Here is a 13,539-nt window from a genome sequence, read left to right as displayed (position 1 = left end):
GGCTAGGAAATGTAAGTTGCACCCGTCGAGTAGTGTGTGCAAGTCGGCGAGACAAGTCATGTTTTCATTGGTTTCCGGGAAGTTGTTTACCTTTGACTTGTGCGGTTTAATGTAGGTACCCTGGTCTGCAGTGGAGTTCACTGCATAGTAGTAGTACGTTACATACCAACTCCGACTCGTATATGCCTGCCTGGTTGCCTCCGCAGTAAAACCCATGACTAACTTGGTATTATGATCCTCATGAAAGGTTAAAGGATTCAAGAAGCATGGCACCTAACTTTTCAACTCACCTCCCCTTAAAATTGTCTCATGTTATTGGGTCTCTCGCAAGCCTGCCCGTTCCGACCCGCCTTCTTCCAAGCAGGACCCTTCTCGGTCCGAAAATGTCCCCCACAAACTCAAAAAAAATATAAACAAATAGAGTGTGTTTGTTGGTTCTTAGCGGTGGAACATCCGTCCGGAAACATCCATCCATCTCGAGTTACCCGCCGGGAATCCCTGTGATTAGAATATTGTACCGATATGCTGCTATGGTCCATCTGTGAGGACGGCCCTGGCACTCTTGGCTGCAGAAGTGACGCCTGCTCTCGTCATGCGGCGAGGCTCACATACGCGTCTAGGGACGCAAGACTAAGGTACCTAAGAAGGTAATTTTTGTTCTTGTTTTGTCGTAGTCTTCCGTATTCGGAATTTTTTGCCATTTCCCTCCTAACCATCCCAAATGTTACGGATCAAGCTAAATGAGACAGGAAGTGAAAGGATCGGTGAATCACAATCTGTGGAGGATCGTCCCAAGGATATTTAAAGAAAGTCCCCTTGATTAGCACGCCCCTATACATGGTAGGATGAAATGAGAGAGAGAAAGAGACGAAGAGAAAGAGGCAAAAAAGGCATTCATTGATCCGCCTATTCGGCTCGACGTCCCCCCATCCGATCCTAATGAAGGAAAAAAAAAATACCCTTCAAAAGGAGTTCGGGTGGCGGTAACTGTAAACCATCCCATCATCATGGTATACATCATTTTCAGAGGCACCCTGCGTTTATGAGGCAACCAAGCACATTTGTAAGAAAGCCCGTACGTTTCCAAAAGCAAAGAGCGGGACTTGCACTTCACTTTCGGAATCCTGTCATCTGTCGTCAGCAAAGGTAAAGTTGAGGTATTCGACAAACCCACGGAGCCAAACCCCCGCTGCAGTGCTGACTTTGGGGGGAATTTGCGTAGGCCTGCCTAGAACTGGTGAGCTAGTGGGCTAGCGTGTGCGGGCTAGCAGCCTCAACTGTATCCTTCAACGTCCCATCCGGCTGGTGCCTCACCTTACTCGTTAGGGTTAAATTTATTGTCATTTTGTTATTTTGCCCATCATTGCAGCTATTATCTTACTAAGTTTCAGAGAGGAAAAGAAAAATTGAACATCGTTTTTCAACGGAAGGACCCCCGAGAATAACTGGAGACAATGCAACGTTCAGAACAAACTCCCTTGGTCTTGAAGATTAGTTATCCGGGGGATTTTCTCTTCGCCCCCTGCGTCCGCCAAGAAACAGCCGCTCGCAACTTTTTACAAAAATAGACGGTCTTTGCACAAAAAAAAAAAAAAAAAAAAGCTGCTATCCAACACCTGGGCGCTAGTCCCCTGGCCTGTTCGCCCCGCCTGGTAGCGCCAGTTCAAGGGGCGACGTCAAACAGACATTAATCATATGGCCAAGCTGACGATGCCGTTAGACCTCCCGATGGCGTTTCCGTTCGACTCTCGTCAGAGGACTGTCAGTGCGCCTTTGGCACAGCCCTCCCCACGCATCACAACACACGATGGGGGGTGTACGTACCTCCAACTCTCTTTGTTTCTGTTTCGCCGTCCCAGATTGAGTGTATGTAGAGGAGAGGTTTGTTTGTTCAGACGAAGATCATCGCTCTGGGTCCATCCTTGACTTGCGTCACTTTGTTCCTGGGAGGAAAAAAAAAACTACCAACCCCAATAGTGCCGTGACGGGGATGGAGACGAGTGCATTTGCTGTATTCACGTACTAGCCGTAACTTCACCCCCCGGCAGTAGCTCGATAACCTAACGTAGTCAGTGTGACGGGACCAAACTCCTTCGGGGTTCCAAGTGGCTGGAATATCTATATATGATCTGTCCTGGTCTCTCATGTTGAAAACTCTTAGATTGTTCCCTCATCCTCACAAGCTTCCATCGAACCTTCAGAGACATCCAGAACAACAAACAAACAATAATCTTTTATCAAGCCAACTCCGAGTATCACCAGCCTTTTTAGTCTCAACTCTATTCCTCCAGGTAGAAAAAAAAAGTACACACAAACCAAAAGCCAAAATGCAGCTCTCAAGCCTCCTCGTCTTTGTCGGCGCCGTCGCCGCCCTCGACATCCCGACCCACATCAGCCGCGACGCCCCGACCAAGGTCGAGCGTGACCTGGCCACCATCTCGCGCGTCGTGACCGACGTCGACAGCAAGATCAAGGACCTGACCGACAGCATCAAGAACTTCAACGGCGACCCCTCCGGGCTCTCCAAGGCTTCGTCGACCTTGACGTCGACGCTCAAGCAGGGCGCCAGCGACGTCAACGCTGGCACCTCCATCACGCTCAACGAGGCCATCACCCTGCAGGCTCAGGTGTCTGGCCTCCAGAGTGACTCTAACAACCTCATCAGCGCCCTGACCGACAAGAAGAAGGCCTTTGAGGATGCCAGCCTCTGCGGCGTCATCTACCAGCAGTCGGGCGACCTCGGCACCAACGCAAAGTCCCTCATCGACGCCGTCGTCTCAAAGGTTCCCCAGGACGTCCAGTCCCTCGCCCAGCAGGTCGCTTCGGGCTTCAGCAAGACCCTCATGGACACCCAGGCCCAGTTCGCCCCCGGCAACTGCACCAACAAGGGCACCGCCGCCGCCGTCCCCGCCGGCTCCCCTGCCGCCTCGGGCACCGGCTCTGTCGGCGGTGGCGCCTCGAGCAGCTCCCCCACCGGCCAGCCCGTCACCGCCGGTGCTGCCACCTTTGCCGCCCCGGTCGGCTTCGTCATGGCCCTCGCTGCCGCCAGCTTTCTTTTGTAAATAGCATACTTTGCAGCGTTGCATTGATGGGAACGGGATTTCAATACTTTTTGACAAAGTATGCACCCGGTTCCAAGAAAAGGTTTCCGTTCACGAGAGAGAATCTCTTGTTGGATTGAAGGGAGTGTAAGAGATCCAGAAATTAGAGCGTCCTCATGAGTTGTTTTGATAGTGTCTTAGCTTTCTTTTTTCTTTTTTCTTCTTTTGTTTAGCTTTCCTCAAATTGATATCATATAATAAGCATTGCCATTACGTACCGCCTCAATGTGCATTTGGGTGTTCATAACCTTTGCCTTTGCATTAGAAATTCCAGTGTATGAACAAAGTGTCGGAATCGTCTTTGAATTTATGTATACCCATTGACACCGAGTGTTCAAAGAGGATTTTGCGCGAGAAAGTAGGTACGAGAAAGTACCTTAGTTATAAGAATTAAACGAAATAAGTCACCATATCTCACCTCACCCACCGCCCAAGTCTGCATTGTACTGTACCCCGATGCAGAAAAAAGCAGTGGGGCCTCTTGGTTCAAGTCATCACCTAAATATCCTCTTGCCTCCAGTCTTGACCGGAAACCTTTCCACGCCGTTCTTCTGCTGTTCCTGCCAGACTCTGAGGGACCCTATTCCCTGGCTCTGGGCGGACGCTTGGTAGCGACGTACTGCTTCTCTGAGGTGATCTGGCCGCAGTGGACCTCGGGGAGGCTCTCGTAAAATCACTTCCCGCTTCTGGCGATCTCTCTCGTCGATACGACTAGCAAAACTCGCGGATGCAGCACCACCTTCGGTGAAGGAGTTGTTGAGTGTTGCGCTGCTGTCACCCTGGCTTGCAGCCGCTGCCTCTTCAGCGGCCTCCTCCTCTGCTGCGGACATGACCTTTCCTGGCCATGGAATTTCTTCGCCGACCTCAAAACTTCCATCCTCATTTTCCGTCACAGGAGCGGCCTGCACCTCCTCTCCACTCGCGATCCACTCGGCCTGCACCTGGCGTGCTATCATTATGATATCGCAAAGATAGAACTTGGTGACTGTGCGGACCGCCGTAACCACCTGTAGTGGCACTGATTGTGATACAGTCGCGTTTACGATCTAGGAAACAAAATAAAACAGGTCAGGAAATGGATCCACATTAAGCGTAGACACGTATCGACCAGACTTACACGACGAACGACAGGGTCCGGCAGCTTGGCCGCCCTCCAGTTGGAATATCTGTCAAACTGGTCTGCGTCCATGCACCGCGTGAGCATTGCACGCAAACGCTTCTCCTCCTGTGCCTGAGCCTCGGACCGCTTGGCCGAAGTGATACTCATATGCACGTTATCCTCATTATCCTCCTCCTCCTCGGCGTGTTCCTCGCCGCCCTTTCCGCCACCGGCCACGCTCTTGCCGTCAGCAGCACCACCACCAGCGCCTCCGCCGACCGAGGGGGCAGCACTTGAGCCCGTGACCTTTGCCAGCTCCGCCTCGCGCGCCTTGTCGGCCTTTGACTTGCGGCCGCGCTTCTTCTTAAGAAGCGGACCGACGCCGCTGCCGACTGCGCTGACCTGGCTGCCCGACACGATGCTCATGTTGTCGGAGAAAGCCGACGGGGAGCGGGGGCCGCCCATGTCTTCTGGCGGGAAGGAGGTCTGGCGGAGCGGGTGGGCGGATCCGGGCGGGACCGAGGTCACCGACATGGTCGAGGCCTTGCGGCGCTTGTTGACGGATGGGGCGTTGTTGCCGTCGCCAGCTATCGATGGTCGCTTCTTACTGCCGATAACAGCCGACGCGTTGTTCCTGAGGGCTGCCGCGGTGAGTGGTAGCTGGCTGTTGGACGGCTGCGGTGGTGAGAGCGCGATGGGCGACTGAGTGTAGGCTGGTGGAGACGCCATCGTATTTCCCACTCTAGACGGAAAATCCCGTCAAAAAGGCGACTCACCGACAACGGATATCGATAATACAAATCAAGGTGCTGCTTGTGGCCAGTGCGCAGAGATATCCTATTTTGGTTCGTGAATGACTAGGAGTGGGTGGAGAGTAGGTAGGTAGTTTTTACCACGTAGTCGTGAATTGCAAGGATGTCTGTCTTGTTTGATGTGATGTTGAAGCTCGCGACACCAAGCTGCTGTGGATCACCGTGCACGCCCAGAACTTGACGTGACGTGCGGCAGAATTTGTTACTGGTGGTACAGTACCGGTAGAGTACCTGGCATTGAGGCTTGGCGGTTGCTTGGGTTCGAAAAAAAACGTGAAACCATGCGCCCGCGGCTCTGCCAGTTACTTCTCTTGGTAGCATCTGAGCACCCCACAAGCTCATCAAGCTAAGCTCTGTTGGGGGAAGCGTGCAGCTGAAGAAGGCGAAAAAAAAGGTCCCCCCACCTTTTTTTTTTCTGTTGCGCTCCAAGTCAGTTAAGGTACATGCAAGCGAATTTTTGGAGAAAGCGAGGGCCGACGGACACCTGGGCTCCTCGGGATGGTGGTCACCCGCGGTAAGATGGGAATTTTTCAGGGTCTAGACTTGACTCGAGATTGGTGGGAAACATTGTCATGTTAGACCTACTACATCAGGTCAGACAAAACCCAAATTTGGTTTTATACCAACTTTTGCTAGTTTCGTCCAACCCACTTCTAAGTTAATCTGCTGTTTTACTAGAACCCTTCAGGATTCATCAAACTGCACGAAATATCACACATACACCAATCCAATTGACCGACATCACCAAATTAGAGAAATTACCTGCGCTGAATCTTGCGTCATGGGGAGGGCCGACGATCGGACCTCACCTGCTGTGAGCTCGAGCTCGGATAACAGCGGTACAAAACGAAGCCGCAAGCACCGAGATGATGAGCCCGTCGCCGGTGCAACAGAGCACACCAAAAAGAAACACAAGAAGCGCAAGTCAGACCACGGTGTCAATGGCGTCATCAAGACCGCCCACAGGAGGCTGAGCCTGAGCAACGCCGCTCGCGACCCCCGCGACGAGCCCCCGCCGAAGCCCAAAAAGAAACCCGAGGCCCCGACGAGGTCACCAAGCCCCGTCATAGACTTTGATGGCTTGAGCAGGCCAAGTGCGTCTTATATCCCTTCTGCTTTCTGTTGCTCCTACGATATTTGCTCTTGTAGCCTCTTGGGCCGTCTCTACTCTGCTCACAACCGTCTCACTGACATGACAACCCTCATTTAGGCGTCGGGACCCGAGAAAGATTGGAAGAGACCCCAGAGCAGGCGGCGGAGCGGCTGGAACGCATGCGCGGGGCCGTCAGGACTCTGCTGGAATGTGTCGGTGAAGATCCGGACCGGCAGGGCTTGCTGGCCACGCCCGACAGGTACGCCAAGGCTCTGCTCTTCCTCACCAAGGGCTACCAAGAGAACATAAAGGACATTGTGAACAATGCCATATTCCACGAGGGGCACAACGAAATGGTCATCGTCAAGGACATTGAGATTTTCAGCATGTGCGAGCATCATCTGGTGCCGTTCACTGGCAAGGTAAGGAAAATCCATACCTTATTTGGAAACGAACACTGAACAATCTGCTAACACTTGCTCTCATCTTGTCACGTACAGATGCATATAGGCTACATACCTGCCAACTCAGTTATTGGACTTTCAAAGCTGCCCCGTATTGCAGAGCTCTTCGCCCGCCGTCTGCAGATCCAAGAGCGTCTGACCAAAGAGGTGGCGAATGCAATCTTTGAGGTGCTCAAGCCTCAGGGTGTTGCCGTGGTGATGGAATCCAGCCACTTGTGCATGGTGACGCGTGGTGTCCAAAAGACGACCGCTACTACCATCACCAGCTGCGTCCTGGGCTGCTTTGAAGGCCGGGAGAGGACGCGCAATGAGTTCCTGAGCCTAATTGGGGTCAACAGACACTAAATGGTTGGGTCAGGGCAGATGGGGCTTTGGTGAGGCATGTTGAAAAGGCTCGTACAGGGCCGGTGGGCAAGAGTATGCTGTGTGTTCCGTTTAGTTATGTTGCTTACGGCGTTCAAGGGTGGGTACTTCGGATCTTTTCTTGGGGTTTTAGGTGGTAACTGGATTTCAACATCGTATAAACTGGGCAGATACACTCCCGGTGGTTTGCAATTTTCGCACTCGGAGTTTGCTATGAGAGTTAGTCTAAGTCTAGACGTCGGGCTCAACGCCCCAACACTTATGATATTTAGCGTGATCGGAACAAAGTGTGGATTTACAAACATTGATGGGTTTGGGTATCAGGATGAGTGTGCAGCAGCGAGACCAAGAGGCTCAAGCATAACATCAAAAGGACAGGCAAATCATGACACTCTCCGCACAACCTTTCCAACCTCGCCCCTACCAACAGCGTCCACCCTCGGCTCCACCACCTTCCAGATCTCTTCAGAAACAGCGTCGACCGACGGACTGGCATCGACCACGTGCAGGTCCTCCTCCTCCTGCCGAGCCCTCTCCTCGCGCTGTCCGCCGCCACCGGCCTCAACCCGACCCATGCTCAGACCCCAAAAGAGCTCACGGACCCGGCGCTGCATTTCGGCCCTCTCGTAGAGCTCGTCGCCCCAGCCGCCACGAGCCTTGGCCTGGTCCTCGGTCAGGTCCAGGAAGAGGACCAGGTCCGGGCGCGGAAGGCCGACCTCGGGCGCCCGGGCCCACGAGAGCGGCAGGGCCGCGTTCTGCTTGGCCGCGCTGTAGACCATTCCCGAGTAGTAGTACCTGTCGCAGAGCACCGTCGTGCCGGCGGAGAGCAGGTTGGTGATTTGTTTTCTGGAATGGGAGTTTTTTTTTGGGGGGGATTGTTTTGTTTTTGTCAGTGAAATAAAATGGGACTATGTGTTTCTTCTATGCGCATTTTCTAATTTGGGCTATAATTTCGCGGGGGGAATAATGCTCCCAAGAGTAACAAGGAGATTCAAGACTTACGCAGCCTCCCATCTGTTTGCGCTAAAGAGCAAGTGAATGACATGGTCGTCCATGTCTACCTGGCTTTTCAGGTATCCGTCGATCATCTGACCAATGGGCGTAGTCCTGTCAGGAAACCTCATCACCTTGACGTTACGCCCAAGCTCAAGGAATCGCTTCTCCAGCAGCTGGACTTGCGTCGTCTTGCCGCTGCGGTCGAGGCCTTCGAGCACGATCAGCGCCCCACGCACGGCAGTTGTCTCGCCGCTTGTTGAAGTCATGTTCGACTGGTTACCAAGGTCTATGGAGGAGTGTGTTAAACAAAAAAGATAACAAGACAAATAGTGTCAAGTCCAAAGTATAGTAGGAATACACTCGTCGAGTGGCACACTTCAAATACTTCTACGACGACCAATGCAAGCATCCCACAGCTTTAGGTTGTCTCCTGATGTATGCTCTCCTGATATTGTACCCCGCCACCAGGCAGGCTTTCAAATGCATAGAGCAAATCACGTGACCATAGTGTATGTGTATCCTGATGCCAGCATTGTCAAGGTTGAGAACGTTAACTGTAGAAGCTTGGGTCCACAAGAAAACGACTTGCAAATATATGCTGTCCTAAACAGGGAAAAAGAACAAGAAACTGTAGCGCATCACATCACCAGTTCAGATCCCCACGCCCATAAATCAAATCCCATGACCAATATTCAGTACGGTACCCAGAAATCCCGCTTGACGCCTTGTAAAACTCCTTGAAACCAACGTCACCTCTGTATCCCACATTAACATAACCAACCAGAAGACTCGAGGCGAGAAAAAGCGTTTAAGTCGTCGAAGAAGCAAAAAAAAAAAACAAAAAAAAAAAAAAAAACACGAACGTCATGTCATCAGGCAAGTATTTCTGGGGTCGGTTGCAGAGCCTCGACTGCTGGCTCTGTCATGGCCTCAGGCTTCTCATCAACCGCAAGGCTTATGGGGGATGGGCTAGCTGGGGTTTCGGGTTCAGCGTCATCCCTTGAGCTTCCGCTCTCCCACAGCTCAAAGCTCTCGCCAGTGCCCTCTACAGGCTGCAACAGCGCAGCTTGCGGAGCAGGCTCATCTCTCCTGCTCATCAGCGCGTCAACTGAGATATCAGCATCGAGATCTGGCGCAAACTCAAACCTGGCTTTGCCTTTGCTGTCGATGTCATCGTAGCCCCTTGGCTCTTCGTCACCATGAACGGTTTCGGCATCTTCATCGTCGACGTACTCTCCAGGAACGAGGATGAATGAGTCACTACCGTAGCCATGTGCATAGTAGTCCGCAGCGTTCATCTCGGTAAGAGGTCCACGCATCTTCTCGACAAGCATGTCGTCCTCGCTGCGCCGGGTGCGAACCTGGCTGACGTCATCAGCTGGCGGGATATTTTCCTTGTCCCGACCCTCTGCACGCTCCCGGACCGCCTTTTGCTCGCTCTCCTCGTCACTGCTGATGTCGAGGACGCAGGTGCTGTGCTGCAGCAGATTGGTCATCTCCTGTTCTGGTGTGTCCTCGTGAATCTCGAAAGTCCACGAGCTGTCCAGGGAATCATAAAGATCAACCACAGGGGCCGCCGGTACATTGTGACGTGATGCGTAGTTTGAGACGGTGCCCTTAAGGGCGGCGTCTAAAGAGAATGGTGCTGCTGCGCCATGACCGCTGCTCTTGCCGAATAATGGAGGGTCTACGCGCGTGAACGGGCTAGCTGTGCGGCGGCGATTGGACAGGATGCCGACGCGCTTGCTACCGCGAGTCGGAGAACGGCCTGCAGGTGCTGAGAGTGGAGTAGAGGATGATACGGACGAGTTGATCTTTGCGATGGGCGACCTCGACTGGATGGTGCTTCTTGGCCGCGCAATGGGCCTGCTGATTTTGTTCAGAGATGGTGTCGTCGTGGTCTTTGGCGAAATGGAGCTTCCATTGCTGGCCTTGGTCAAGATGAAGGTGGAGGGTTTGAGACAGTCATTGGAAAAGAAGCTATCGGAACCCTTGGACCTCTTAGCGAACAGGGCCGGGTCGACATTCTCCGAATCGTCTGTATCAATAGAATCGGCCTTTCGCTTGCCACTGCTGGCAGGAGAGAAAGCTACGGGAAGCATTCAGCAAGTCAGCATCGCAGGTTCGCACGATCATTCGCCAGTGATAAAATGACGCCCCGAAAACTACTCCACCGGACATGTAGCGAAAAACAAAACGGTCATGCATGCAATAGTACAAGAAATGAAATTGACAAAGCACAGATTGTTTTGGGGGTGCGTGCGATTGACTGGGCGATACACGAAACGGAAGCTAGGAGAAATGTGCCGCATACCATTCTGTCGATTCTTCAGACTTGTCAAACCCTGTAGTCGGGTTCCGTCCAGAGGAGCAAATGGCTGACGAGGAATAGTGCTGGCCATTGTCAAATAGATGGGTGGGCAGACAGGTGTTGGTATGCAGTGTGTCGTTCAGAACAAGGAGAACGAATTGATTTGCAAACGAGGAGCTGTAGAGCCAACTCTAGTGCAGCTGCTTGCTACCTGAATCGCGAAGCTTCCTTGGATAATGTCAGGTATGTTTGTTTGTTTATCGCCTCAAATTGAATACAAATGCGGTGGTAATTGTAAAGTCGTCAAAAAAGAGGAAAAGAGGGGCGGGAATTGGTAGTATGCGGGCACACGTCTTCTTATTACTGCAAGCAGATGACGAGGAGGGAGGCTTTAGGTGGTCTTGGATTCAGTGGCAAGCGGTCTCTCAAATGGGTCGGGCGTGGCGGAGGGGGTGGCCGCTTTTGACGAGGCCCAGACGCGATTTTAATCGTCGCAGCGGTGTGTAGTAGTAATTAACGAGACACGCCGCGATAGGTCTGTGAGGGGTGTGTGAGAAGCACAGCGTCCTCGATTTGATCGATTAAGCTGTACAGAAAAAATTGTATCAAACAATTATTCAGTAAGAAAGTATCGCCAACGACAGCAAGAAAGTGATCTTTGTCGAATTATGCGAGCGATAGAGTAGGACAGATGTACTTGTTGTCGGACAGGTCGAGGCCAAAGTTGAAAAAGGGGGGAGGGGAATAAGGCAATCAATCAAATAATTAATTAATCGACTGGCACTTACACGCTCAGACCTCTGACGGGTCTCCTGCAGCCAAAACCTATAGGCTGTCTTGCTTTACGTGCCGGGACGTGGTAAAACTCTATGGAGTAACGCGTAGGGCGTAGTTTTGGCGTTTGGGCCAACAGGCTTTCGTTCCTGTCTAAAGTGGAGCTTGGGCCAGTTGCTCCAGCCAAGCAAAATCAGGGAAACACAGCGGACAGCTCCAATTTCATGCAATGCAGCAAGGCAAGGTGTCCACGGATTTTATTTGCTGGGAGCTGGATCCAGCAAGCGCCGGACAGAAGCAAGGCATAATTGCTTTGTCTTTCCCTCTCTTTCTACCAGGAGTATTTCTTGTGCAAGGTCGCTCCAGTCTCATTCTTGTGTTGCATCAATTCTGTCGTGTCTGCACGTAATGCCAGCAAATCAGGGGCACTACAGTACATACAGACCGAGCACAAGCAGGCGGCAGGCGGGCTAGCGCAGGACAAGTGGCATACTGGGCAGATTCGCCTCTCGATAGGCTTTTAACGATGGCTTGACGAGGAATGCAAGGGACCAGGTAGCAATCAATACTTGTAACGACTTTACCTCCCGGTATGGAAGAAGAGTTTGAGAATGGCTGGGTATCCACTTCCTCTTTCGGGATTGACTCCAGCAATCCACAGTACAGAGTAGGTACTCAAGTACTGTCGTAGTAAAAGTACAGTAAGAAAGTCATCTTTTGTCCTGCAGATTGCATTGCCAGCTGGCCCGCATTGAATGGGGAAGGAAATACGGTAGGCAAATGGGGAAGCTGCTTTCTTTGGCTACCAATCAACGCGTCAAGAGTTGAGGCAATTCTGAACTTATCCCTGTTCACGACAAGTCCGGTGAAATCTTGACCAAGGGCGTCCCGGCACAACGCGAACATCGCGACGATCGCGCGTGGCAATTAAAATCCCCGCCAAAAGCCGCCCTTGCTGGAGCCTTGCCGGAGTTTACTGTTCTCTGCTTACCGGGGAGCCCTGCAGCTGTGCAGCCTGGAGTTATGTTACGGAATCTGGATCTCTTTTCAATTACCATTACAGTCCAGCCTCCATCTACCAGTATTGCTATCTTCTGTAGAAGACGTTGCAGCATCAAAAATTCTTACAGGTCGGAATTGCCAACATATGATCCAGACTCAGACATCTTTTGCGAAAAAAAAAAGAAAACCAGGGGCTGTTAAGGTACGGAGTACAGACAGGTACAGTACGCATCATAGCTTGTCAATTGCTGTGCTAAAACTAGGCACCCAAGGCACCATCCACACTACTGCCAATCAAGCGCCCACTAGACAGACTAGGTTGGACTGGTTTTCTTCCGTTCTCTTGTGCACTTTGTCTACCGGTAGTAGCACGTACCTAGTATTTATATGCTACGTGAAGACCAAAGCACGCCACAGGTCAAGTGACTCACTTAATTCCATCCCAAGGCGAGGCTTTGGCCAGAATCAAGCCAACTCTCAAGGAACGGTGCATGCCGATGTAATCCATCCTTGGAAACCCCCAGCCACCAAGCCATCTTTTTCTCTCCTTATGTCATACCAGGCATTAATTCCCGGTGGTACAGGTGCTTCCCAAACTTCTTTATAACATCCTGAGGCTGAGTCTGGTGATATGATCGTTTCAAAACGGGCCTGGGGCTGACAGCAGAAGACGGTCGCGTTGGCTGCGGCCGCCGTGTTATTGTCGTCAGTCTTGCTACAGATGCATTGATGTGTTGGCACTCGATTGGCTCTCAGATAAACTGCTATCTCTTGGGGCGACCAGCTTTGCCTATCATTCCTTTTTTTTCCTCTTCCCACTTTCAAGCTTCCTGTTGAGTCTGCGCCCAGAACCCAATCCTAGGTCTAGTCTAGTACAATCCAGAAATGGATTAGAAAGGCCTTGGAGGATGCGGAGATCAACGGATATCCTGCGTCAGGTGCTCTTGAGACATCAGGACATAGCTGTCTTGGATTTGACTGCCTCAGGCAATCAGTCACCTCCAATACATCATCGGTGATTTCTGATTACCGTAGAAGCAAACTACTCTAGCCTGTCCAAAATGGGGTCTACTACCGACTCGGAACCGCAAGTATCAGTGTCACCCCGGAGCAGCATCAGGCAGCGGCCCCACCTAGGACAAGTTTGTCAGTCATACACCGATATGGATATGCCCATATTTCCCTATCAAACTCCTAAATGAGGCTCTGCTCGGCCTGGGGAGATTTGTTGTCATGCCTTGGTGGTAGTTTACTCCTAATTACAAGAATATTATCTACATCTACAAAGTTATAATTTATACGCTCTATATGTTATCAGCTCTAACAAGGCCTTTTACACTCGATTATACATTCTATCTATGTCTATCACTTCTTATGATGTTCCTTCGCTTGTTACACACTTTTATCGGTAGAACAGGACCATCCCAAACACCCTACCAAAAGTCATAAAGTAACCAATAGTGCCCATTGCCCTCCTTGCCGTGCCTCATCTGTGCGCATTACATCATACAGGCTCTTGGGTGT

The 13,539-nt window shown here is 51.6% G+C and overlaps 5 protein-coding genes across 5 annotated transcripts; 2 read left to right on the top strand and 3 right to left on the bottom strand.

Moving 5' to 3' along the window:
• Positions 1-2,327: 2,327 nt before the first annotated feature.
• On the top strand, positions 2,328-3,062 carry PgNI_01499 (uncharacterized protein; the record flags this gene model as incomplete). The annotated part of the gene is made up of 1 exon (XM_031121570.1): positions 2,328-3,062. One exon carries the CDS (start codon positions 2,328-2,330, stop codon positions 3,060-3,062), a length of 735 nt encoding a protein of 244 aa, XP_030985818.1.
• Positions 3,063-3,332: 270 nt separating this feature from the next.
• PgNI_01498 (uncharacterized protein) lies at positions 3,333-5,199 on the bottom strand. The gene is made up of 2 exons (XM_031121569.1): positions 4,219-5,199; positions 3,333-4,147 (listed from the first exon to the last, which is right to left on the bottom strand). The coding sequence occupies exons 1-2, from the start codon at positions 4,927-4,929 to the stop codon at positions 3,596-3,598; spliced, it is 1,263 nt and encodes a 420-aa protein (XP_030985819.1). The 5' UTR covers positions 4,930-5,199; the 3' UTR covers positions 3,333-3,595.
• A 594-nt stretch (positions 5,200-5,793) lies between these two features.
• On the top strand, positions 5,794-6,914 carry PgNI_01497 (uncharacterized protein; the record flags this gene model as incomplete). The annotated part of the gene is made up of 3 exons (XM_031121568.1): positions 5,794-6,106; positions 6,223-6,527; positions 6,606-6,914. The coding sequence occupies 3 exons, from the start codon at positions 5,794-5,796 to the stop codon at positions 6,912-6,914; spliced, it is 927 nt and encodes a 308-aa protein (XP_030985895.1).
• A 401-nt stretch (positions 6,915-7,315) lies between these two features.
• PgNI_01496 (uncharacterized protein) lies at positions 7,316-8,194 on the bottom strand (the record flags this gene model as incomplete). The annotated part of the gene is made up of 2 exons (XM_031121567.1): positions 7,316-7,778; positions 7,935-8,194. 2 exons carry the CDS (start codon positions 8,192-8,194, stop codon positions 7,316-7,318), a joined length of 723 nt encoding a protein of 240 aa, XP_030985896.1.
• A 553-nt stretch (positions 8,195-8,747) lies between these two features.
• PgNI_01495 (uncharacterized protein) lies at positions 8,748-10,948 on the bottom strand. The gene is made up of 2 exons (XM_031121566.1): positions 10,243-10,948; positions 8,748-10,017 (listed from the first exon to the last, which is right to left on the bottom strand). Exons 1-2 carry the CDS (start codon positions 10,328-10,330, stop codon positions 8,801-8,803), a joined length of 1,305 nt encoding a protein of 434 aa, XP_030987446.1. The 5' UTR covers positions 10,331-10,948; the 3' UTR covers positions 8,748-8,800.
• Between the last annotated feature and the right edge of the window lie 2,591 nt (positions 10,949-13,539).

This window comes from Pyricularia grisea (genome assembly GCF_004355905.1).
Source record: "Pyricularia grisea strain NI907 chromosome Unknown Pyricularia_grisea_NI907_Scaffold_1, whole genome shotgun sequence".
Lineage (NCBI taxonomy): Eukaryota > Fungi > Ascomycota > Sordariomycetes > Magnaporthales > Pyriculariaceae > Pyricularia > Pyricularia grisea.
The sequence above is the reverse complement of the archived record's forward strand: the minus strand, read 5'-3'. Positions and strand labels throughout refer to the sequence as shown.

Excerpts from the sequence above, each read along its gene's own strand:
- PgNI_01498 (XM_031121569.1), bottom strand. The coding sequence starts at position 4,929 with ATGGCGTCTCCACCAGCCTACACTCAGTCGCCCATCGCGCTCTCACCA. Across the intron at positions 4,148-4,218 it reads CGGACCCTGTCGTTCGTCGT|ATCGTAAACGCGACTGTATC; the intron begins GTAAGTCTGGTC and ends TTTGTTTCCTAG.
- PgNI_01495 (XM_031121566.1), bottom strand. The coding sequence starts at position 10,330 with ATGGCCAGCACTATTCCTCGTCAGCCATTTGCTCCTCTGGACGGAACC. Across the intron at positions 10,018-10,242 it reads TCTGAAGAATCGACAGAATG|CTTTCTCTCCTGCCAGCAGT; the intron begins GTATGCGGCACA and ends TGCTTCCCGTAG.